The sequence below is a fragment of the Colobus angolensis genome, unplaced genomic scaffold (assembly GCF_000951035.1).
Source record: "Colobus angolensis palliatus isolate OR3802 unplaced genomic scaffold, Cang.pa_1.0 Scaffold137, whole genome shotgun sequence".
Classification (NCBI taxonomy): domain Eukaryota; kingdom Metazoa; phylum Chordata; class Mammalia; order Primates; family Cercopithecidae; genus Colobus; species Colobus angolensis.
In genome coordinates, this window is record NW_012114455.1 from 749,522 (window position 1) to 775,028 (window position 25,507).

At 42.4% G+C, this 25,507-nt stretch overlaps 1 protein-coding gene and 1 pseudogene across 4 annotated transcripts; one reads left to right on the plus strand and one right to left on the minus strand.

Moving 5' to 3' along the window:
• Positions 1-1,736: 1,736 nt before the first annotated feature.
• Positions 1,737-17,097, minus strand: TMEM218 (transmembrane protein 218). Of its 4 annotated transcripts, XM_011934591.1 has the most exons (6): positions 16,965-16,991; positions 16,035-16,137; positions 9,121-9,811; positions 8,202-8,298; positions 7,310-7,317; positions 4,023-4,744 (listed from the first exon to the last, which is right to left on the minus strand). In XM_011934591.1, the coding sequence occupies exons 3-6, from the start codon at positions 9,330-9,332 to the stop codon at positions 4,660-4,662; spliced, it is 402 nt and encodes a 133-aa protein (XP_011789981.1). In that variant the 5' UTR covers positions 9,333-9,811; positions 16,035-16,137; positions 16,965-16,991; the 3' UTR covers positions 4,023-4,659. The 4 variants fall into 4 exon arrangements, with proteins under 4 accessions (XP_011789982.1, XP_011789983.1, XP_011789980.1 ...); XM_011934592.1 differs by lacking the exons at positions 7,310-7,317; positions 16,035-16,137 and having other exon boundaries at positions 1,737-4,744; positions 8,196-8,298; positions 9,121-9,291; positions 9,736-9,811; positions 16,917-17,088; XM_011934593.1 differs by lacking the exons at positions 7,310-7,317; positions 16,035-16,137 and having other exon boundaries at positions 1,737-4,744; positions 8,196-8,251; positions 9,121-9,351; positions 9,736-9,811; positions 16,917-17,088.
• A 1,748-nt stretch (positions 17,098-18,845) lies between these two features.
• LOC105506534 lies at positions 18,846-20,529 on the plus strand (annotated as a pseudogene).
• The last annotated feature ends 4,978 nt before the right edge of the window (positions 20,530-25,507 follow it).

Consider the following 25,507-nt stretch of genomic DNA (forward strand, 5'->3'; position numbering starts at 1 on the left):
GGAGCGATAAATGTGAATTGTTCGAAACCAGTAAGTCTATGGCAATGTTACAACAGTAATAGGAAATTGATAATATTCCCAGTGTAAAACCGGGGTATGACCAGTTTAAAGGCAGGAAAATAACCACAGGCAAACAAAAGAAATCCCCAAAGCTTAAAACAAGTGAAGGGGCTGGCCTCGTAACAGTTAGGCACAGCATAAGGGCTACTGTGTGATGACCTCACCCAAGAGTTCTCTGAGGGCAGGACTTGGACTAAATGCACAGACTGTATCATCCCCAGCATGATGTGATGAAAACCATTAAAAACACACTTCCTCATTCTGTCTGTGGCACTGAGCCTGATTTCGATCCCAGCTCTCATTTCTTTGGTGGCAGGAAACTGAGAAAAGGTCGGAGAAGCGAGGGGGTGGGGGCGGGTGATAGGGACTCAGAATGTTTTTTTTTTTTTTTTGCATAAACAGTCACCACCAATAATCTGCTAGAGACAGAGGTCAAGTAGAAAACAAAACAAAAATTCCTAGTGTGTGGCTTTGATTCTGCCACTGGCACCTCTGAAAACCAACCCAGTCTCAACATTCCAGCTGGATGGTGCTTACAAGAGAGGTGGCAGTGTTCTTGAAACTTGAAAACCTAGTCTACTAGCAGCTCAGCTGTTTAGTAGCTCTGAGCAAGGGGAAAACCAAAGTCTAACAGCAGAGACCTGCCAGAAACACGGGGCTAACGGGTGAAGATCTCTCTGAGGCCTGCGTGCCTGTTCACGCTTTCCCCCAGACTCCTGCACAATTCCTAAGCTTCTGCTTTTTCCACCAGGCTCAGCTGCTTTTCCTTGGTATTTCTGTCAAGTGGATTTTCACTGCCTGCCCTTGCCCCTCCTTTTCCTTCGAGTTTATCTTATGGAGTGACGCCTTATAACAGAAAGTAGTCAGGCTCTTAGACTCTAGAGCCAAACTGCCTGACTTCAGATCCTGACTCCTGTTTACCGCTACCACCCTGTGCCTGTTCCCCATCTGTGAAATGGGGATATGAAGAGTACCTACTGCATAGGGCCAATATGAGGAAGACATAATACTTACAACACACTGAGAAAAATGCCTAGCATATGTTTGCTAAATGTAACAAAAATTGTTATTTTGACATGTGGAACCCTAGACTTATTTCCAAGTATTGGGATGAAAATAGAGATTAAAGGTTGAACTTTATGAACTATAAAATCTCTTCCAATCCTGAGTTCTTAGGCTCCTATGAGGATAATCAACACTTTTCCAGATTCGTTTCCATATGGTTCTGATTCTCACATCTGGAAATTCATTTCTATGTAACAGCCAGATATTAAAGGTTTAAGCAAAGGAATTATGATGGAATGTTTGTTATTTCTACTAAAAATGATCATTAGAATCCTTTAATGAAACTTTTACCTTTTTGGATATGTGTTAGGAAAATGTCAGGTAAAAATAGCTAAGAAACAGTATTAACCAATGTAAAAATAAGGAGTTACTTGAAAGCCAAAAGTGATCTTTAAACTATTTGAGAAATGAGATGTCAGGAATCCTGATGTCAAGTTGGACCCCCACTTCTAATTAACTGTGAAACTTTTTAAATCCCTTGTCCTCTCTGCCTGTTTCTCATCTGTAAAATAATCACAGCAGGTTTCTTTACACATTGAGCAAAAAATAAACCAGAAGCACTTCAACTGCAACAACCATGAAATAGAGTTGATACTAAAGTTTCTGTTAAATAACAGAACAAAAAATGGATTGCTTTATGTTAGAATAAAAACATTTAAAAATCAATTGGATGCCCTCCTTCCAGGATGGAGAGAGGAAGACAGTCTGGACACCTCACAGCCTAGTTCTCTGATGGGCTTACTCCACCAGGACTAGCGCTTCACACCCTACGGGCTACATGCTGAGTGAACGGCAGGATGCGAGAATGAATGGCTGTGTACTCCCTAGTCCCCGGACATTGGTATGGTAACTCTGATGCAGTTTTACATTACATTTACATTGTACACAAAGAATGGTAGCTTTACTTCCATTTTTATAAGTGAAAACTTTAAGGAACTTATCAACAAATTACCCATTGTGATCTCCATTGTGGGGATAGGGTGGTGTCCTGCTAATTCAGCTTCTGTCAGGATACAATTTTAAGAAGCGAAGAAATCACCTATTTTCTTATATAGAAACCCAGATTTACTCTCCCTCTCCACCTTCCAAACGGCGGGGATGACCAGTCTACCACAGGATCCCGTCTGGGTAGGGAGCAGGGTAGGAGGGAACACGCTCTAAGGCCACTGATCGCAGAATGGTTCTGAACACTAAGATGACTTCTGTCTGTATTTAAGGAACGACCTCTGAGCCCTGTCTCCAAGAAGGCCACGAGCATACAGGGCACCATAACAGACATTGACTGTAGGGTTATCCCATGCCAAACTCTCAGTGAAATTCATTTTGAGCCCTCTCAGCCTTCTACGTCTTATCCCAACCCCGTGGGGATTTTTTGCATAACTGCACTGAGTATGCAGGTAGAAAGAAATCTATCATTCATTTCACCACAGCTGGTAATTACAGACTCCAGGTCTGTAGATGGTAGGTCAAGTCAAGCTGAAATAAACTTTGCACAGAGTATTTCTTTTTTGCCTAAAGCCAATCTTTTAACATATAAGCCTGTCACATCAGGCAAAAAAAAAAAAAATAGAAAACAGTAGTATTAAGGATAGAATTTAGTTTCCAACCTTAATACACTTTCCTCCATCTAAATAGGCACCCAAAACCTCACAGTTATTATCCATTGATCTAATAGTTGAATAACTTTTGGGGGGAATAAAAAAGGTGGATTCATGGTCAGGAACCTCTAAGAGTTTTCCCAGAGTTACTTTTTGAGCAAGGCCCTCAGAGGAAGGCAACAATTGGCAGCTCGAGTTTGTTAGGAGCCAAGCTTCCACTTGGGCCACAGGGAGACTCACAGAGTAACACAATAACATGAGGATCCCAGCTTGTCTCACTTCCCTCAAGACTTACGCATTCTTTTTTCTCTCCCTCAACCTGCTTAGAGGATGTTTCTTCTTTTCTTACCTGTGTGCCCTAGGCCAGATTAGGCAACTATTTCCTTTGAAGTTTTCTGTACAAAGCCTTCTCTGCAAAGTTTTTACAAAGTAAGTAAGACAAAGGAAATGGTTCGATGCAGGGATAACTATACCTGCCCCTCACCAGCCCGTGACTCTCAATGGTTACCTGTTCTTTCTTCTTGGAATTTAGAGCTTAGTTGCCTCTGGGGTGGCAGCACTGGGTACCTTCTCTACCCTGAAAACAGGACTGAGGAAAGAAAGTGAAGGAACAGTGGCCTTAACCTACCTCAAGCTCTCAGAGTTCCACAAAGCCTCGTGTATTTTCTTTCCGAGACAAGCCCTGGGGCCTATCACACCTGGGTTTGCACACTGGCTGTTAGGTGAGGCTTGGGCAAGTCAGTTGATCTCTTTAAGTTTCCAGTTTTTCTACTTTAAAGTGGGGATGATAAAAATGAGACTGTTGTAAAAATTAAATAAATTAAACCCCAAAGGAATTAGTGTACTACTGGCATAGAGCACGTACTCCATCAGTGATCTCTTTCCAACTTGTTTTCTTGGTTCTTAATTTTAAGCCAGAAGACTCTTTTTCAAATGGCTCTAGGAAGTCAGGATCAGACTTCCAAAGTGGAACCTGACCAGAGCCCCTCCATTTAATGCAAATTTCATTTGGTCTCGGAGATAAGTATAAAGTTATATCTAATGTTGAGAATATACCTTCCTCACGAGCTTTGGAGAAAGGGCTACAAAGATGAAAGAGAAGACACCCCAAAATGGATTCATGGTAATTAAATAAGGCACTCAGAGCCCACCACATCATAGAAGAAAAAAAGCTACAGATACATGGCAACACAAAACAACAACAACAAAAACCAAAACACAATATTTCCATACCTTTCCTCTAATCCCAAGGAAACCTAAAGATACTTGATTCAAAAAGCCGTGGCCAAGAGTTCAAAGTGAAAGTCAGCCCTTTAGCTATTATTTATTGCTTTATTAGAGCAGAGGGAAGTGACACTCATTGCCTTTATGGAGCTCTGCAGAAATATATGCACAGAGTGGTCAGTGACCAACATTTGAATAAGTCTTCCAAATTATCACATTAAAATAACCTTTCGAATTTGAGTGCCTCTCCTTTGCAAACGACCGCAACTTCATAACAAAGAATTTTATATATTATCAAAAAGAACCAGAAGCCCATGTGCTCCTTTCCCCAAAATCCACTTACTAAGGACTTGAGTGAAAATCCACTCTAAGCAGATCACTGTTACTATTTCCCTTTCAAAACAGTTGGAAATCCTAAGGTACGGGTACTAAGAAGATAGCAATATCCTTCTTAAGCTGGTAAGAATCTAGCCCCACAGGGACAATTTGGCAATCCTGTTTCTGGAAGCCAGGACTCAGGAGATTTGTCTTAGAGATGGATGGATACTCCTCTAGTCTTAAGGCAGAAGGGCTGTCAAAACAAGGCTCTGAATCGTGCCTTTCTGCTCATCGATATCATCACAATGAAGGAGAGAACAGGTTTTCGTTTTCCTGAAGAGTGATCAGTAGGAGCGCAGTGGTTTGGCATAGATCGGCTCCAGAACATGATGGATTAAAACCAAGAAGAGGCCTCCAAGGAAGATGGCGCTAAGAAAAGCCAGCAGGACATAGCGGCCAATGAAAAAGTCATCCACAATCTGGAGAGAGAAAACATCAAAATGAAATTACTACCAGTTAGGCACCTGGCTGGGTTAATCTGAACTCCGTGATGAGTGGGCCAAGAGTTAGTTCATGAGTGTAACTTCCAGTAACATCCTGCCCTGAGTCTCCTCTGTACGTGGAGAAAAAAGAATCTTTTCCTCAACTCCCTGAGCAGAAGACACAGGTCAAGAAGGGATTAATGAGGTACAGGGAACAAATGGCTCAATTTAGGAGGTTGGTAGACACTTTGAAGTCCCTGGATGAATTATTTTATATTCTGAAATACATTATCTGAAAGAGTTAATGAGAAGCTTTTGCTGGGTCCTAGAAAGGCTCATTTTTGTTGTTGCTAAAACACATTTTATTACAGAGAATTTTAAACATACATAAAAATGCAGTAGTATAATAAACTCCCATGTATCTAAGACCCAACCCCCAAAATCATCAATCCATTGCCATTTCAGGAGGGTTCATTTTCAAAATGAAAGGTGACTTAACTTTAAAGCTGTCAGCGGAAGAGTCCCTTGCCACTGGGCAGGGAAAATGGTAATTTACCTGAGATACTAAAACACTAAGAGGATAGGTAACTTACCCCAAAGCAGACAATGGGCTGCCTGGCCTTACACTTGAGGCCCCAAAGATGTTGGTCTTTGCTGACAAAACCCTATAATTGGTGTTGGCTCTACGCACTTGTCCACTGTCCCCTTCCAGAACTCCACTCTCCCCAGATCCAAATGGTGGTACTTAAATTTGGGCAGGAAAAAGCAATTTAATCTACAGACCTAATGGAGCAACACAACCAACCAAGTGGCTGACTAACTTCACCGGTTTGAAATCCCAGTACCTAGGAGAGAATCCAAAACACCTGAAAGGCAATTGTGGTAGACAGAATAACGGCCCAAAGATATCCACATCCTAATCCCCAGAAATTGTGAATATGTTAGATTATATGTTAAAGGAGAATTAAGATTGCCAATCAGTTGCCCTTAAAAAAGGGGGGATTAACCTGGATTATCCAATCCAGGTGGACCCAGTGTAATCACAAGGATCCTTCTAAGTTGAATAGGGAGGTGGAAGAGAGGGTCAGAGTGAGAGAGGTGAGGATGGAAGCGTCACTGAGGTGTGATGTCACTGGCTCTGAAGATAGAGCAAGGGGGCTGTCAGCCAAGGAATACGAGCAGCCTCTAGAAGCTGGAAAGGATAAGGAAATGGAGTATCCAATAGAACCTCCAGAAAGGAATGCTGCGCTGCCAACCCCTTGGTTTTAGCCCAATGAGACTGATTTTGGACTCTAACCTACAGAACTGTAAGATAATACATCTGTGTTGTGAGCCGTTAGTTCACACGATTTGTTACAGCAGCAATAGAAAACTAACACAGTGGCCACACGCAAAGCACCTCTCAGACTCAAGCCCTGGTGGAATCCCTGAGATCCAAAGACACCTCAGCTGCTCCAGAGATTACCCCAACAGTCAACTTACAACAAAGGTCAGTTTGATAAAACAGCTTTAACATAACTTTGACCTTGGCTCCGGTACTGAACAAGTCTCTTGCGGGCCACATGTTTGCTCGTTTGACACGTTTCACTTTTTAATTAGCCAATTAGCAGGCCTTGGGTGCAGAAGGCCCAGGCCATGTATTATTGATAACGCATTGAGCCACGCTGCTGCAAAGGCCAGCTCTCAAAACCTGAAAATGAGAACTCCAATTCTGTCGGCCATGCTGACAAAAGTATTTTGCTCAAACCCCATTCTTGTCTCCTGGGTCTGAAACTCATATGACAGAGAATAGAGGGATTGATTTCAAAAATGTGTTTGCTCTGTGCCCTTCTCCCAATGTATATATGTGCAGCATCCAGAAATGTGCCAGCCTACATCACTCTCCCCCTTAAAAGACAAGGAAAGCGACCGAGTTCGGTGGCTCATGTCTGTAATCCCAGCACTTTGGGAGGCTGAGGCTGAGTGATCTGAGGTCAGTTCGAGACCAGCCTGGCCAACATGGTGAAACCCTATCTCTACTAAAAATAAAAAAAATAGCTGGATGTGGTGGCACATGCCAATAATCACAGCTACTCAGGGGGCTGAGGCAGGAGAATTGCTTGAGCCCAGGAGATGGAGGTTGCAGTGTGCTGAGATCGTGCCACTGCACTCCAGCCTGGCCGACAGAGCGAGACTCTCTCTCTCAAAAAAAAAAGATAAGTGAGGTGGGAATTTGCCCCTGGCTCATACACGTGGTACCCAGACCTCCAGAGTATTTTCCAAATACTGACAACAAACTGGCATCAATGGAAATAATTCCTTAAGTGCGTGTGGTAAGTACTATTTCCCTTGGAGTTTAATTTCCTTCCTCTTGCCATAGTTAATCCTAGAGTGTCGATTTTAATTCAAAAGTTACACGCATATTCTTGTATACTGTTGTTGTCTAGTGTCAAAATGCTAACCCATGAGCTCTCTGGGACTGCCCTGGATATTCTGTTAAGTTCTCAACGATGAAGATTTTGAAGACAGACCTCAGCTTGAATCCTTGTTCTGCCTCTTGCTATGTGGCCTTGGGCAAGTTACCTTAACCTCTGACAGACTCAGTGTTCTTACCTACAAAATGGGGATGATAATGGTACCTATGTCATACTCTTTAGGGCTGTCTTGAGGTTTAAATGAGACAGTGCAAACAAAGTGTTTGGCACAGGACCTGGCACACAGAAATCCCTTAAAGAATTGTAGCTAGTTTCATGACTATCACTTAAAACATCAAAATGAAGGTTAAGAGGAAAGCTGTGAGAAGGAGTAATGGGACAGAAGAGGTCAATGCCATTGTCAAGATCCCATGGGTCTGAGACCAGCCAGGCATGGTAAAGCCATGGTAAAGAACTCCAGAGAAGGACTCTGAGATGATAAAAATCCATTTAAAGATGTGGGTGCTGGCAGGTATGGTCCCAGGCATGAGGACCAAAGAACTCTCAGAAGACTGTTGGGAAAATTCTAGCACATGCAGTTGGAGAAGCATGTCGTCAGCACCTTCAGGGCACCACATCAGTTTCAGTCCAGGATCTGCCGTTAGGAGCCCAGGCTGCCAGGAATGGGAACACTTCCACCTCGGGTGCAGGCCTGTGACTATCCTTATTTCATTTTCTTTTTTTTTCTGTCCCCATGGTACGATGTGGCTTTCCAACAGGCTGTTTTCCACTTGATGCAAACTGGAGATGAGACCAAATCAGGCAAATAACTGCCTGGTGGGGTTAGAGGTGGAATTCAGAGTAAGATTCTTTTCTTGAGTGAAGGGGCAGGGAAACTTAAAACTCTCTCTGAACTTTCCCTACCATTGGTTGAACTTTACAATTCTGACATCTTGGGAAACCGGTGTCAGAGAACATCGAGGGCAGGATGGACACACAGATGAAGAGAAACAAGAGTTACAGCTCAGGAGGCAAAACAAAACCAACAGCTTTACCTTAACTTCCACCTCTGGGGCTGGGAATTCGCCAGCTCGTGGGTAAAGCAACAGAACTGACGTGATGATCACAGCACCGAAGAATAAAAAAATGACAGAGAACCTGGAGTCAAAAAGACAAATATTAAAAGCACTGTTTACAGTTTTTTCTCTGATCAGTTAGGTCTGGAAAGACTCTTCCTTAGAGCCAATATTCTATATTTCAGTCCCTTAACAATGTTCAGAGACCTGCTGTCAACAATCCCTTCATCCCAAAGTCCTTCTTCCTAGACAGGTACCAGCTAAGTGCATTCCCGTTTATTCTTGGTAATTCCCAATTCCTAGGAACGGAAATGTGTAGTTTTTATTTTTACTTCTGCCCAAAGTCATAATCGAGAAAAAACAAAGCATCCCCTCTCCACCTCCACTTCTGTTGTTTTTAGAACAGAATACTTTAGAAAATTCTACAACTCTCTGCTTCATACTAACACTATCTTGGTGCAACTCTACAGTTTTTTCAGTCGGTTTATGGCCTAACCCTGTTCTGAAGGCAACGCGTGATATAGAAAGCAGGCCCAACTCATCACATGTTGCTTTAGTTTTCCTGGGTCCAGGGCTAGAGCCTCGGGGACTGGACCAAGCCTCTGCCATAAATCTGAACAATTCATAAACACACACACGTACGACCTCCAGAAATTCAATAAGCAGTGAAAGCAGAATTTCTTGCCACAGTTAGAACTCAAGAACACCACTTCCTTCTCCTCCCATCTCGGCTTCCGAGCATAAATAACACAGTTCGTGCTTATAAGAAGAGGTTAAAATGCAACTCATTCAAACTGCCAGTAATTACAAAACTGATCTCTTAAATTCTAAATGTTTAATGAGCATCAGCGATTTTGCCTCTAATTGCTTTACCTGGGACTCCCAGCTGGAAAGAATGCCTTACCTCGCTGCCCCGGAGGCCCTGGACAGCAGCACACACAGCAGCAGCACTGACACCCACAGCAGGGCTAAGATGAACACGCCGGCACCGACTCCGAGCACAGTGCCAGCCATCCCGCGGGGAGACGGCGGCGGCCCCCCGCCCTGCGCGCCGCACGATCGAGTGTCCTCTGTGCTCCAGCGCCGCCTTCCTGCCACACATTCCCATGAAGGCATTCAGACAAATACAGAAAGCCTAAACTCAGTACAGGGAATTTTCTGATGATCAGTGTGTCAGGAGGATTACTCAGTACAGGTCATTAATTTTCAGAAATGTCCAGTCCCAGAGTCCCTTAATGGAAACTGGAAATTTAGAACCCAAAGCCTTTCTCTTTGGCGGGGACTGAGAGGGGTGTTTTCTGCTCTGCACTCAGAAGTTCTTTCTGAGTGTCTCCCTTCAAATTTGGTACCTGAGTTCTACTTTGACCTCTTCCCCCCAGCCCACGGGAGAAAACTGAACCCTCTCAAGATACAAAACCCTAAGAACTGTTAGAAGACACTGGGGCATGGGAAGGAACTCCAGGGCCAAAGCAGAAGTTGAAGCTCTCAGGTTAAATCCATGGTGTGAGCTTTGACTCACCAGGCAATCGATCACAAGACAGATAGTTCTCACTCTATTGTCGAGTTCTTATTCAAGAGGACGAAAACTCTCAGTCCTTAAAGAAGAGGAACAGCCATCACTATTTTTGAACATTTATGTGTGCTAAGTGCCATGCAAACACATCTCATTTAAATTTAATCCCAGCGTGAAGCTTCTGAGAAAGGCATGACTATAGCCATGTTACAGATGGGTGAGATATAAGCGCGATGGGGTATCTATTAGTTTCCTAATTAGCGGCTCAAAATAGACATTTATTTTCTCACAGTTCTAGAGGCCAGCAATCCAAAATAAAGGTGTCAGCAGGGCTGTACTCCCTCCAAAGGCTCTAGGGCAGGAGTCCCCAACCCCTGGGCCATGGACTGGTACTGGTCCATGGCCTTTTAGGAACTGGGCTGCACAGCAGGAGGTGAGCAGCAGGCAAGGCAGCATTACTGCCTGAGCTTCACCTTCTGTCATTGGAGGTGAGCAGCAGGCAAGGCAGCATTACTGCCTGAGATTCGCCTCCTGTCATATCAGTGGCGGCATTAGGTTCTCATAGGAGGACAAACCCTATTGTGAACTGCATGTGCGAAGCATCTAGGTTGCAGGTTCCTTAGGAAAATCTAATGCCTGAAGATCTGGGGTGGAACAGTTTCATCCTGAAACCATCCCCTTGCATCCACCTGTGGAAAAACTGTCTTCCATGAAACCAGTCCCTGGTGCCAAAAAGACTGGGGATGGCTGCTCTAGGGGAGAATCCTTCCCTGCCTCTTCCAACTTCTGGTAGCTCCAGGCACCGTTCATTGGCTTTTAACTCACAACACCAGTCTCTGCCTCCATCTTCCCATGGCATTCTGCTGTGTCTGTCTTCACCTTTCCTGTCTCCTGTAAAGGTACCTGTCATTGGATTTAGGGTCTGTACAAATAATCTAGTATTATCTTGAGATGCTTAACTTAATTAAATCTGCAAAGACCCTTTTGTCAAACGAGGTCATGGTCACAGATTCCAGGGGTGAGGATGCAGACTGGTACCTCTCATGGATCCTCAGTGGAAGAGCTACTCAGAGACATATTTCAGCAAGAAGGAAAATGAACCAAGAAAGGAGGTATGAGATGTAGGAAGATTGGTGAGAAAAATACTAAGAAATATTGACAGTAAAGATTTCTGTGATAATGACAATTTTTGAGGGGTTAAAAATCAGAAAGAACTAAATGTTACTCAACAGTTATATGGTAGATGGAAAAGGATAGTTCATAGTTAAAGCATTCTACAGTTATTTTGTTTTGGAGGAGGTATATGTTTTTTAAGCTAAGTACACAAGTTTAAAAAAACATAGGTAAACAGCAAGCAACAGAAATAGAAAAAATAGCTTCTATACTAGTAAAGTGAAAAAAAAGTAAAGAAAACAGAAAGTGGGGCAAGAGTCAGTGGTAGTGAGGTGGGTGGCAGAACAAAGAATAAGCAAGGAAAATGGAAAATACAAAATAAGATTGTAAAAATGAACCCAAATACAGCAGAAATCATAGTACAAGGAAACATTATATTTGGCTACTAAAAGAAATTCTCTTAGATTTTTGTTTTTAAAAATACCTGTGTACAAAAGCTCTACAGAAAGTATAATGAGAGGCTGAAAATAAAGAGATTGAGAAAGACATGCAAAGCAAATATTAACAAGACAAAAACCAGGGAAGGAGGGAATAGGGAGACCGTCAATGAGTATAGCATTTCAGTTTTGCAAGATGAAAATGTTCTGGAGCTGTGTTTCACAACACTGTGAATATACTTAACACTGCTGATCTGCACTCTTAAAAATGGTTAAGACAGGAAATTTTATGTTTTTTTTGTTTTTGTTTTTGTTTTAAGCCACAGTTCAAAAAAAAACAAACGAAACAAAATAAAAGCTACTGAAGCAATATTAGTACCAAGCAAAATAGACGTAAAGCTCTGAAACATACTAATAAGAACAGTCACAAAAGGAACAATTCAGTAAAAAGATACAACTTGAAACAAATGTGAACCTAACAACAAAACCTCCAAATATACAAAGCCAAAACTGACAGAAGTACTATAATAAATGGATAAAACCACTAATTTAGTGGGAGATTTTAAATATGTCTCAGAAACTGATAGATCAAGCAGATAAAAAAGAATAAACACTTGAGAAAGAGGATACCTGAATGAGAATAAATATGTAAAAAGGTGCTCAACTTCATTAGTCATCCAGAAATTGCAAATGAAAACCAAATTCAGTAGCTTCATATACCCACCAGAATGGCTAACATGAAACGACAGACAACACCAAGTGTTGACAAAGATGTGGAGTAACTGGAACCCTCATATACGGCTGGCAAGGGCCATAATTTGTCAACCACTGCTTTGGAGACTATTGGAAGTATCTAATAAAGCTAAATATAAATGCACCCTACATCCAGCTCTTCTATTCTTAGATGCATTCCCAACAGAAATGCACACCTAAGTTCAAAAAAAAGACATTGCAGCCCTACCTGAAATAGCTAAAACCTTAAACAATCCAAATATCTACCAATAGAGTGGATATAGTACTCTACAATCTACAATCTATTCATTCATACAGTATATAAAGCATTATGTAGTATAAAGCAATGAGAATAGTATAAAGCAATGAGAAAGAACACACTACAACTATACTCAACAATGTAGATGAATTTCACAAATATTGAATGAAAAAAAGCTAGAGGCTAAAGAGTTCATAGTATATGATTCCATTTATATAATGTTCAAAAACAGGTCAAACTAATTTTAGGGGCTAGAGGTTAGGGGTATGGTTGGCTTGTGAAATGTAGTGACTGTAGGGGGTTCAGGGAGATGCTGATAAAATTCTGTTTCTTGATCTGGGTTTTGGTCACCTGGCTTTGTTCATACGGTGATGTTGTATCTAACCATGCACTTAGGATTTATATACTTTTCTGTATGTGTAAAACCCTTCACTAAAATGTTTACTTTACAGAAAGAATATCAAGAGATGTGTCAGCCAAGTGTAGTATACGGACCCTTATTTGGTGCTGATTCAAACAAAGCATTGCAAAAACCTTTTATGAAATGACTGGGGAAATCTGAAGAACATCCAGATAATTGATAATATTAGGAAATTACTGTTTGTATTTTCAGTGAAAAAACATTATTGAAAAATATGCTATTATTATATTGTTAAAAGAGTATGATAAAGATATATGCATATACACATGTAGCACATTACAGGTAACAGAAAAGGGTTTCTAGGAGCTTTCTATTGTCTGAGTGAGAGGAGGTGAAGGGGCTGGCATGAAACAAGACTGGTCATGAGCTAGTTGTTGAAGCTGGGTGATGAGTATGTAGATGTTTGCTATCCTGGAATTTTCTATACATCTGAATATTTGAAACTTTCATAACAAAAAGATGTGGATATGTATATGTATATCTGTATAAATATGACTATAACAAAAGATGAGTAAGATTTATATAGCTAAAATTATAAAACTTTATTCAAAGACAAAAAAAAAGAGAGAGAGAGAGAGAGAGACCTGATTAGAGAAATAAAGCAGACCTGAACAGTAAAGGCCTGGGTAGAGAAATAAGCCGACCTGAACAGAGAAATAACCTGTGTTTCTGGATGGGATGGTTCAATTAAAAAATCTCAATTTTCCTTAACCTATAAATTCAATGCAATTCTAACCAACGTCTAAAAAACAATTTTTTGTGGAACTTGAAAACAGATCCTAAATTCATATGGAAGAGCAAAAACCCAATAGCCAAAACAATTTTGAGAACTAGGATGGCAACTTGCCTTTCTTGTTACCAGCTGCCGCAAGACACATTAAAAAACCAAAGTAATTAAAACAGTGTGATAGTGGCACAAAGACACATGGCCCAGTGGTATAAAATCAAGAACCCAGAAACAGATCCCTGCATTTGTGAGAACTTCCTATAAGCACAGAGCTGGCTTTATGATTCAGTGGGTAAAGAACTTCATAGATAGTGCTGGGACAAATGATTCTCCAATAGGAAAATAATAAAACTAGATCTCTGTATGATATACAGAAGTCGATTTTAAATGGAAAGTAATTCGTAATGAAATAGCATATGTTTAAATATACAAATGTTCAGGCTGACTACACGAGAATACATAATGAAGTACAGTAGTCAGATGCTTGCACCTAAACTTAGAATCACCACGAACGCAAAAGCTTCAAATGCAGACTATGCAGGTGTGTTGTTCTGGCAACTCAAATACCACGAGCTGTGCTGCCTTCAGTTATGTGATTTGCTAGAGTGATGAACAACTCTTGTTAAAGTTCCAAACCACAAATAAGTATAATTTTCCTCTGATTTACATTAGAGCTGCATTCCTGGAAATTTTACTATATTAAACTGTGCCAAAAAATACATTATGTTTATACAAAAACTGGAGTTCGGCTCTAGACTCAGATAATTATAAATGAGTATCTTGTGGGATACTCAAAAGTTGCACAGGATACAGGACAATTCTTCGTTGTAAGGACTGTCCCATACATTACAGAACATCCAGTATCCCTCATTCCTGATCTGTAAGCCCCAGTAGTGCCTCCAATCAAAGAGTAACAAAATACATCTTCACAAATTCCAAACACCCTAAAATGGGCAGCAACATCTCTTTGGGGAACCACCGTTCTAGAAAGCTCTTGCATAAAGAGACATGTACAAGGTGTTTATTGCAGCTTTGTTTACAATAGCAAAACATCAGGAAAAAACTTAAATGTCCATCAGTCAGGGAACAGATACAATATTATATATTCATAATGAATATTTAAAATGAAATTGATCTATATGTATTGATGGGAATATATCAAAAAAACAATGTTGAGTGACAAAAACAAGTTGCAAAATGGAACCCACAGTACAATACTACTTGTATTTTTTAAATTAAATACAATTTAAACAGTAAGATGTATTGTTTCTGACATACATATCTACAGCAAAAGTATAAAAACATGGGCATAAATGATGTATGACAATTTCAAAAGACTGTTTGCCTCTGGAGAGGGAGGAAGGAAAGGGAATAGTGTTGGGAGTGGAAATAAAAGGGATCTGAACTAAATCTGTGATGTTTTATTTCTTTAAAATAAAAAACTTGAACAGGTGTGCCAAAATGTTAATATTTATTAATCTGATTGGTGAAACATAGATATTATACTACCCAATGTACTATTTTCTGTTTTTAAATTTTTTGTGATAATTTTTAATTTTTAAAAAGGTAATGGGCAGCAGGATGCATACGAATTGGGTGATCAGTTAGGAAATGCAATTCTCCAGATAAGAGATGAGGGTCTGAACTCCAGTCTTAGCTGTGTCAAGGGAGAAGGTGTTAGAAATGACACAGGTTTCTAGCTTAGTTGACTGACCTGATGGTACTGCCCTTAAGAAAACAACTATTTAAATTTAATTTGTGCTATTCTGGATATTACACAAATAACCTAGAAGACTTGGATCAACTCTTAACAGTTAGAATAGAGGGCAAATGGTAGTTGAAGCTGGCTGGCACCATTAGAAATGTTGCCCTTCAATACCCCTTAGTAGCTTAAGAGTTCATGAGACACTGGGTTTACATATGGTATGGCTTTAAAGTAAATAAGATAAATATTCCCAAGTTCTTTTAAGAATGGAGCTCATAGTTTTATAAGCAAACTATACAGTTTCTTACTAAGCATAGAAAAGAAGGGCTGGGTATAGTATAGAGTGCTGCTATAGGGGAAGAGAGAACATCTAGTCATTTTTATCTGATTTCAACGTGAGAATAATATCTGTGATAATTTCCCATATTAGAATAGCTAAATTATTGTTATTGAGTACAATACAATAAAATATAAAAACGAAAGTGTTTTTATTTACTGTTCACGCCGTCATTAAACCTTCTTTGAGAAGTGATGGCTTGTCCAACCCAATTCCAAGGGTAAGTCCATTTACTTAATATCTGTGGCATTTAAAGCAGGTAGACTGGAGTGGAAAAAAAGTAATTTAAATTTGAACAGTTCAGTAGCTGACAAGAGCAACTACAAGGCCAATGTTTTCCTTCTGTGCTCAATGCTGTGAGGTTTTTCTTTGGAAAGAGTTTGTTCAAAACCTTTTAGATGTGTGTGTTCATTTAATGGTTGTTTCTACACACCCTTTCATCAGCTGTCAAGAGAAAACAGGAATAAATTGACTGATCCCTGCACAGGTAACCTAATGGATTAAAAACACAGTACTCATCACCAGGCTGATCATCATGAGTGAGAATACTAACGGCCATTATAAGATGACTTACTATCTAAGACAAATGTGGATTCCTCAGAGGGTAATGTGGCCTAAGTGCTGCTGCTGGTGGGAGATATCTCACCCATCCCCCGATTTTCACACTGACTCAAGCCCTTGAAAGCAACAGAAAACAGTGGGTTACAGGAGTTCTTCTGGAAGAGTCCTTTCCACTTTGCTTTATAGCTGTTTTCCAACCCTTCAAAAATAACTGGGCGGTTACTTCCACACTTGTATGCTTCTACTTTAAACACTTCACTATCTTTTGAATTTTAAAATATTAGAATAACGCTTCTACCTTTGTAATTAGATAAAATGCAAGCCTGGGGAAAAAATCGGTTGCCAAGCTCCCAAAATGCCACCGATGTAGCATCAGCTCTTAACACGTTGATGGAAAAAGAGGATCAGTAAACCTAGGTCTCGTCCTTGCATCTCTCTCCTGGACGGTGTTGTGGGTTGGAACGGCTGCAGAGCCTCGGTCTCTCCGCTCTCTGCATCTCACAGCACTGCAGCCTGGGAACACTCTACTGGAACTCTAAGCTTCTCCCCAACCCTGCTGCAGATTCAAACTGGCGACAGGAAAACAATGCCCCCCATGTCTCGTCTTCAGAATGTTCACCTGGCCACCTCCCAGTAGCTGGAGAGGGATTAAGGTTTGATCATAAGAGATCTGAATCAGGCACTGACACTTCCTTTTCTTAAGAGTATGAAACATAAAACAGCCCTTCCTTCTCTGCCTCCCATTAAGTATTTATTAGCCGGGCCTTGGGTCCAGATCAGCGGTAAGGGTGGTCTGCGAGGTCCGTGCACCGCCGTCCGCCCACGCCTTCTTCCAACCACCTCAGCCCGACCCGCCACTTTTCTCCCTTCTCCGCAGCCGCCCTGCTTTCCTCACCTCTGCCCCCCTCACCTGGATCCCACTGTCCACCCAGGCAGTACTCACACCTCAGATTCCGGCCCGTTCCAGCCCACCGGTCTCCGGTTTACTTAAGGCGAATCACAAGTGGGCTTTCATTCAGGTGATTTAACGTTCACTAATCAGCGTCGCTCTCTCAACGCCCAACTTCTTCCTTATTAGCTTACGCCTAGCGCGGCTCCCGGCAACGCCGAGCGCGGTGGGTTGGCTCGTCACCCTTTGTTACGCCCTCCGATTGGTCGGTGCCTGTCGGCCCTTGGACCGACCTCAGTTCAGTTGGGTAGCAGCGGTCCGAGCTGCACGCCACACACCCCCATGTCAATCACATCATCTCTCCGTAACTCATTGGGCCATTGGTCAGTCTAGCCCGAGGGCGGGTTGTTGGGCGGAAGAGAGAGGCTTCTTCCGGCCTCACTCGGGGTCACCATAGAGACGGCGCATCCAGGCAGGGAAGCGGCAGGGCTGGGCAGCTCAGATCTCGAACTCTGGAGAGCTGCACAGTCATCTAGACGTAAGTGCGTTTTCTGGGGTCTGATGAACATTTCACTCCCCAACCCACTGGCTCGAGTGGGGCGCAAGATGTGGGGGACAAGTCAGCTTAGGCCCGGTCATTAAGTGCCCCAACAACCCTCCTGGAGGAAACTGAGGACGAAGCACCAGTTATAATAACGGCACGCTTCATTTATCTTTATCTCGCCTTATTTTATTTGGCATTTAATTCTTCCATTAGCCTTGCGAAGCAGACTAAGGCAAGGATCATTCTACCCACGGGACAGACTGGGGAAGCGGCCCTGGGTCCATCATGTAAACCCTCTGCCGCCGGGCTGCTGGAACTGGAGTTGGCCCACGCTATTGGCAGACTGCTGTTACCTTACTGCCAACTAAAGCTTGCCATGACTTTGCTTTGAGGCTATGGCCTGTTAGACCAAAAGACGCATCAATCAGGACAACCAAAGGAAGTAGGACAGACAGGCTACGTGCTCCACCACTGAATCAAGAAGGGAAAACAAAAATCAGTACCAAATTGGAGACTTGCACCGTTTGAACCTTTGACCCTAAACAAAATTCAGAAATATCATGAAGCAAACTATTCAATCTTAGAGCACTGAATCTCTGATTTAAGGAATTCTCCTGAATCACAGCTTTATGAACCAAAAAGAAGAAGATGCTTGAATTTCAAGTGCACGTCTCAAATTTATTCTACTTTCAAGGCTTCATTTGCAGTCACATAAAGTAACCAATGATTTCTTGTGTGTTTAGCAACTTAACATTACTTGGCCCAGTGAGAAGCTCTGTGGCTAAGAAATCCTTTTTATTTTTATTTTTATTTTTTTTTGGAGACGGAGTCTAGCTCTGTCGCCCAGGCTGGAGTGTAGTGGCGCAATCTCGGCTCACTGCAAGCTCCGCCTCCCGGGTTTATGCCATTCTCCTGCCTCAGCCTCCCGAGTAGCTGGGACTACAGGCGCCCGCCATCTCGCCCGGCTAGTTTTTGTATTTTTTAGTAGAGACGGGGTTTCACCGTGTAGCTCAGGATGGTCTCGATCTCCTGACCTCGTGATCCACCCGTCTCGGCCTCCCAAAGTGCTGGGATTACGGGCTTGAGCCACCGCGCCCGGCTGAAATCCTTTATTTTGATGAATTCATTTCACTGGAATTGAGTGTTGACTGCAGCTATGTTCTGTTAGGAACTGTGAGGATATACCAGAAATGAGATGTGACTCCTGTCTTAATAGCCTGTGGTTTTGTAATGTTAGGTCAACAACACATGAAACAACTAGGAAACACTTTAAAACAAGATATAACAATGGGCCAACCCTATTGTACAATTAATTTCTCCAAAATATAATAATACTTCATATTTGCAGATCATTTTGTAGTTTCCAGAGCACTTCTTCCCTTGTATTATTTGGGGGATATTTTGTTATGGCTGGAATTAACGTGTATGTCTTTATCATAGAGCTAGAACTAATGCTGGGTCGTAGCATATGAGTAGGAACAGGAAAGGTGGAAGAGAATCCAGGAAGAGAAAGTAGTTTGCTCTGAGCAAAGAGGCCAAGGCAAGAATGAGCACTGAGTATCTGGAGAATAATAGGGAGACAAATGATAGAAAGTAATGTGTAGACAAGTTGGTCAGAACTGGCTTTGAGACCTTAATATTTTGGAGGAAAGTGGTCAAAAGTTCAAAGTTTGAGATTGGAAAAGTTAACTTCCTTACACTTCTAATGTTCATACTGGCTTCAGTTAAGCTATAAATTAAAAATGGGCGTGGCTCGACAAAACTTGAGTCCTGTCCTCTGGCTTTTCTCCTTAGGCAGCATGAACTTCACCATTTGCTTTACCACCTCCACCAACTACCAGTCCCTGGACTCCATCCAGCCACACAGCCATATCATCTGGTCCATCAGCAGCGCAGGCGAAGTCTTATGCAGGCCTCAGGGGCTTGGGCTCCCGAACCTCAGGGTCCTTCTGCACAAGCTTCTGGGGTGGCTGGGGGTCTGGAGGCCTGGCTGCAGGGATGGCCAGGGGTCTGGAAGGAATGGGGGACATCCAAAATGAGAAGGATACCATGCAAGGCCTGAGTGACTGCCTGGCTTTCCTACCTGGACAGAGTGAGGACTCTGGTGACTGAGAGTCAGAGGCTGGTGAGCACAATCTGAGAGCACTTGGAAAAGAAGAGACCCCAGGTCAGAGTCTGGGGGTATTACTTCATGACAATCAAGGACTTGAGGGCTCATATCTTTGAAATTCTGTGTTGTTCTACAGATTGACAGTGCCGGTCTTGCTGCTGATGACTTTAGAGTCAAGTATAAGACAGAGCTGGCCATGTGCCAGTCTGTGGAGAGCAACGTCCATGGGCTCCACAAGGTCATTGATGACACCAATGTCAGTCAGCTACAACTGGAGACAGAGATGGCTCTCAAGGAGGAGCTACTCTTCATGAAAAAGAACCAAGAGAAGGAAGTAAAAGGTCTACAAGCCCTGATTGCCAGCTCTGGGTTGACCACGGAGGTAAATGCCCCCAAATCTCAGGACCTCAGCAATATCATACAAACCTCCTGGCCCAGTATGATGAGCTGGCTCAGAAGAACTGAGAAGAGCGGGACAAGTACTGGTCCCAGAAGACTGAGGAGCACACCACAGTGGTCACCACGCAGTCCACCAAAATAGGAGCTGCTGAGATGACATTCATGGAGCTGAGATGTATAGTTCAGTCCTTAGAGATAAACCTAGACTCAGTGAGAAATCTGAAGGCCAGCTTAGAGAACAGCCTGAGGGAGGTGGAGGCCTGCTATGCCATGCATATGGAGCAGCTTAGTGGGGCCCTGCTGCACCTGGATTCAGAGCTGGCACAGGCCCAGGCAGAGGGGCAATGCCAGGCCCAGAAGTATGAGGCCCTGCTGAACATCAAGGTCAAGCTGGAGGCTGAGATTGCCACCTACTGCTGCCTGCTGGAAGATGGGGAGGACTTCAGTTGTAGTGATGCATCCCCTGGACAGCAGCAACTCGATGCAAACCATCCAAAAGACTGTCCAGGATAGTGGATGGCAAAGTGGTGTCTGAGACCAAAAACACCAAAGTTCTGAGGCGCTGAGCCAGCAGAAGCAGGGTACCCTTTGGGGAGCAGGAAGCCAATAAGAAGTTCGGAAGTCACCGGATGACAAAAATAAATAAATAAATAAAAGAATGGACATGAATGATGAGGTACTCCAAAGTTTTTTACATCTTCCTGAATGAACATAACATTGTTAGGTTTTCTCTCTCTTAAGAGGGGACCCACCTCCCAAGTACTCCCCAGTTGCACCCCTTAACTAGGAGAGGGGTGTTATTAATAGTTTTCTAATTAAATGATATCATACCCTCTCAATGAGATTGAAAGAATTGCTGTCATCTTAGTGCTTCATCTTTGCTGTCTCAGAATCAAAACTATGTCCCTCACTCTAAAAAAGACTGGTTATTTGATTATCTAATTTTTCTCTTTTAAAAAATTGTCTTCCCTGGACGGGCATGGTGGCTCATGCCTGTAATCCCAGCACTTTGGGAGGCCGAGGCGGGTGGATCACCAGAGGTCAGGAGTTTGAGAGTAGCCTGGCCAACATGGTGAAACCCCATCTCTACTAAAAATACAAAAATTATTCGGGCATGGTGGTGCACACCTGTATTCCCAGCTACTGGGGAGGCTGAGGCAGGAGAATCTCTTGAACCCAGGAAGCGGAGGTTGCAGTGATCCAAGATGGCACCTCTGCACTCTGGCCTGGGCAACAGAGTGAGAATCCATCTCAAAAAAGAAAAGTCTTCCCCATGACATGTTATACAGCACCGCTACACATTGCTCCACATCTCTACTGTATGTATTCTTCATACTATACTTGTAGAATGCACGTAGGCGGCATATATAAATGCAAGCCATTTTGTTAACTTATTTTCTTCTCTCCTAAACAAAAAAATCAAAACAATAATGACAAAAGCCAGCGTTTCATTTCCTCCTCAAATGTGTAAAATCACTCGTTATGCTGCCTAGCAGAGGGTAAGAGTACAAAGAGGCCACTAGGGTTAGCAAGGGCATGGAATGATTTCAAGAGAAGATGTAAAGTTTTCTTGCTCATTTTATAGGTATCAAAACTTTTTCTGCCAGTGAGCCCTGAATTTTTTGTACACAATTTCTTGTGTGATTACATTAGCATTTCTACAGGTCTGAAAATGTAGCAAAAACTGAAGTAATTGTTGGTTATTGGCTGAGGCTCAAAAACTACTAATTTTGCTAATTCTCAATTTTACTAATTGAGAAACCAAGTAAACAAAAATATCCTCAACAACTATTGTCAGTAGTTGAAGGCAAATTACTGACCTTCCAAGGCCACCCAGAATTACCGCCTTGATTTTCGGGATCACAATATTCAGCTGATGTTATAGATCAAGGGTTGGCAAACTATATGGCCTGTGGGCTTACTCTTAGCTTGTACAACCTGCAAGCTAAGAATGATATCTACATTTTTAAATGCTTGAAAAAAACCAAAAGAAGAAAAGCGCTTTGTGACATATGAAAATGATATCAAATTTAAATTTTGATTTCCATAAGTAAAACTGGACTGGAACCCAGGCATACTCATTTGTTTATGTGTTGTTTATGTCTCCTTTTGCTTTATAACAGCAGAATTGAGTAGTTACCACAAAGACTATATGGCCCATAGCCTAAAATATTCACTATTAGGCCCTTTAAGTAAAGGTTTTAATTCTTACTACCTTAGAGATTCCTAATGAATCATGTCTGATAAACTGTGGGAATTGAAACAAACTTTGGAAATCATTTAGTGTTAATTTAAAGATCGCACATTGATAGAGCTATGCTACCTCTTGCTTAAAATCGCATAGTCAGTAGATGGAGGTGGTATTAATACTAGAACCCCAGTTCCCCTGGTCCTGGTTTTTTTCCTCCAGACTGCGTCTTTCCTCGTGTAGAGTTTATTTTATGATGAGATAGATGTTAGATAGGCTGGAAGCAGGGAGAATTCATCAAAATTTTTCCAAGTTTTGATCTCATGTCTCATTCACACAACTGCAGTGCAGCATGCATCAATTTATGAATACTTGGGCCTTCATTATTTATTTCGGCTCATTTGAACTGCCTTCTGTTTTCCATTTTTCTTACTTCTCAGAAAGTATATGGCCATATTAAAGAAACTTTCTTACTTTTATGCTCCTTCTCTCTTTAAAAAATGTTTTCTCTTTCTCCTTCTACAAAGGATTTTGGAGGTGACTGAATTTCTATTCCAGCCTAAAGTTCTTAAAGGAAGTGAGGATGGTTAGAAAAAAAGAGGGCACCTAGCTTTGACGTTGGGATCCATGATGGGCCATATATGTGGAGAGGAGAGGGAGTGTCCTGAATTTTGTGTGTAGTGTACATGGGCATATATGGGCTTTTCCAGGGAGAGTATTCATACCTCGCATAAGATTTGTAAAAGAGTCCATGATGCAAATAAGATTTGGAACTTAGATGTAAAGGAGATGTATTTTGAGGAGAAAGCTGCCCAGATGTGTGGTGGTGGAGATCCATCCAGGTTCCCAGGACTGTCAGACCTCACCCAATGTGAGAGGAGAGCTCTCCGCCCACTTACATCAGCCCACCCAAGTCTTACCTTTTCTGCCACTTATAAAGATGATAAAAATTCATCAAATTCACAGAATGATTGAACTCAGATGGTGATGAAATCTCAGTATAATTCTTTCCAAAGAAGGTTCTGATTAATAGAAACTGCAGAGGAACTAATTTTATGAAAATAGCAAATGGGATTGTTTCATTGAAGCAAGCGGGAGAGCAGGAGCTGATGCCAAGCAGGAAGATGCAAACAACCCCATTGTGCGGAGCTGACAGCTCCAATCTTGCCGCTTATTTATTAAATGTATTTCCGCTGTAAATTATTAAGCCTGGATTTTTTGAGATGTGGGAGCTGACAGAATAAGACAATAGAATGGAAAGCAAACCTGGAAAGCTTCCTTCAGTTTTAATGCAGTATTGTACTTTCTGAAAAGCCTTTGCCCCGCTCTGGTGTTGGCGAAGGGGGAGGATTCTCTCTTTGGTGGGACTCAGAGATGGATGAGACAAGTAACAGGCTTTTAATTTCTGAGTTATCTGCCAGTTCTTACAAAACAGAATGGTTTTCAGAGAAAATTCAACCTTTTGGCTCAAAAACTGAATGCCAGATATTTTGTCTATTCTCTGAAACGGCTGTTTCAGACGAGGAGCTTGGTTTGCCTTAACATTATGAAGTGCTGAATTACATGTTTTAGGGCACTCAGCAACCACAGGATTGGGTTCATTTGGCTTATTGGGTAGCTGGGAAGGTGTCTCACTCTGAGAAAGAGTTCTAAGGTCTATTTCTTTTTTTCTCTTTTTCTTTTCTTTCTTTTTTCCTTTTTTTTTTTTCTTTTTGAGATGGAGTCTTGCTGTGTCATCCAGGCTGGAGTGCAGTGGCGTGATCTCAGCTCACTGCAACCTTTGCCTCCCGGGTTCAAGACATTCTCCTACCTCAGCCTCCCAAGTAGCTGGGATTACAGGCATGCACCACCATGCCTGGCCAATTTTTGAATTTTTAGTAGAGACAGGGTCTCACCATGTTGGCCAGGCTGGTTTCGAACTCCTGACCTCAGGTGATCCCCCGCCTCGGCCTCCCAAACTGCTGGGATTACAGGCATGAGCCACTGCACCCGGCCCTAAGATCTGCTTCTTAAGCTAAAGAGTAGGAAAAGACTGATGGACAGAGAGGGAGTTGAACTCTATGCTGGGCATCATTTGAAAAGCTGGAGTTCTGGGGCCGGGCGCGGTGGCTCAAGCCTGTAATCCCAGCAGTTTGGGAGGCCGAGACGGGTGGATCACGAGGTCAGGAGATCGAGACCATCCTGGCTAACACGGTGAAACCCCCGTCTCTACAAAAAAATACAAAAAACTAGCTGGGTGAGGTGGCGGGTGCCTGTAGTCCCAGCTACTCGGGAGGCTGAGGCAGGAGAATGGCGTAAACCCGGAAGGCGGAGCTTGCAGTGAGCTGAGATCCGGCCACTACACTCCAGCCTGGGCGACAGAGCGAGACTCTGTCTCAAAAAAAAAAAAAAAAAAAAAAAAAAAAGCTGGAGTTCTGGAAAATGGGAGAGTAGCTACTTTATGTGAATTTTAGGTTCAATTTTAAGTCCTCTGTTTTCCTGACAGCATAATGGAGGGCAGTGGGCCATATTTCTTGCCCAGGCACCAGGCAAGTAACAGTATGTGCGTTAGTATGGATGCATAAGAGGAGGGCCCTTCATTCATTGTGTGTCCATTCATTTGACAAATATTTATTGAGTGTTACTGTGTGCTTTGAACTGTTCTGGATAATGAGGATAAAGAATGGACAAAACCAAGTCCTCCTCTCATGGAACTTACATTCTAGTGGGAGAAGCCAGATAATCAACAAATAAATGTATCAGCTATCTGCTGGTTTTCAGTGCTGTGAAGAAGCAAAGTGAGGAAAAGGAACTAAGAGTGATGAAGGGGCATGTAGGGTGGGAGGGCCCCATTTTATATAAGGTGGTCAAGGCAGACCTCTCTGATAAGGTGACATCTTAGCAGTGACCTGAAGGAAGTGAGTGAGCTGGCAGCTATTTGGGGAACACCTAAGGGTCGAGCAGGCGTAAGAGGCCCTGAGACAGGCAGGCACTGGGTGTACTCCAAGAACTGCAAAGTTCAGGGAGGATCTCCACAGAGGGCCTTGTGGGCCACTGAGGGAGCTTGAACTTTCTTCTCAGTAAGATGGGAAGTCGAAGGAGTTTTGAGCAGTGGTGTGACAAGATCTGACTTACCAAAAACCAAAAAGAAAATGTAAAGCCCAATAACAGTGAATGCAGTCTATGGTCAGGTGGGCCTAATTCCCACGATGCCAAACCCTTGGCTGATTCCTCCCCAGTATGTGGAATGGGAAGGCTCATTTCAGTTCTCTGCAGGGAGGGCAGGATTTCTCTTATCTGTAAAATGACATCCTTTCCTGGAGAGGGCCAAGGGTGATGATAATCTGGGGTTAATGTCCCTTTGTTCTATAGAAGAG

Coding starts and splice junctions, on each gene's coding strand:
- TMEM218 (XM_011934590.1), bottom strand. CDS start 9,332: ATGCCTTCATGGGAATGTGTGGCAGGAAGGCGGCGCTGGAGCACAGAG. Junction 8,299..9,120: donor AGGGCCTCCGGGGCAGCGAG/GTAAGGCATTCT, acceptor TTTTGACTCCAG/GTTCTCTGTCATTTTTTTAT. Junction 4,745..8,195: donor CCCCAGAGGTGGAAGTTAAG/GTAAAGCTGTTG, acceptor TTCTCTCTCCAG/ATTGTGGATGACTTTTTCAT.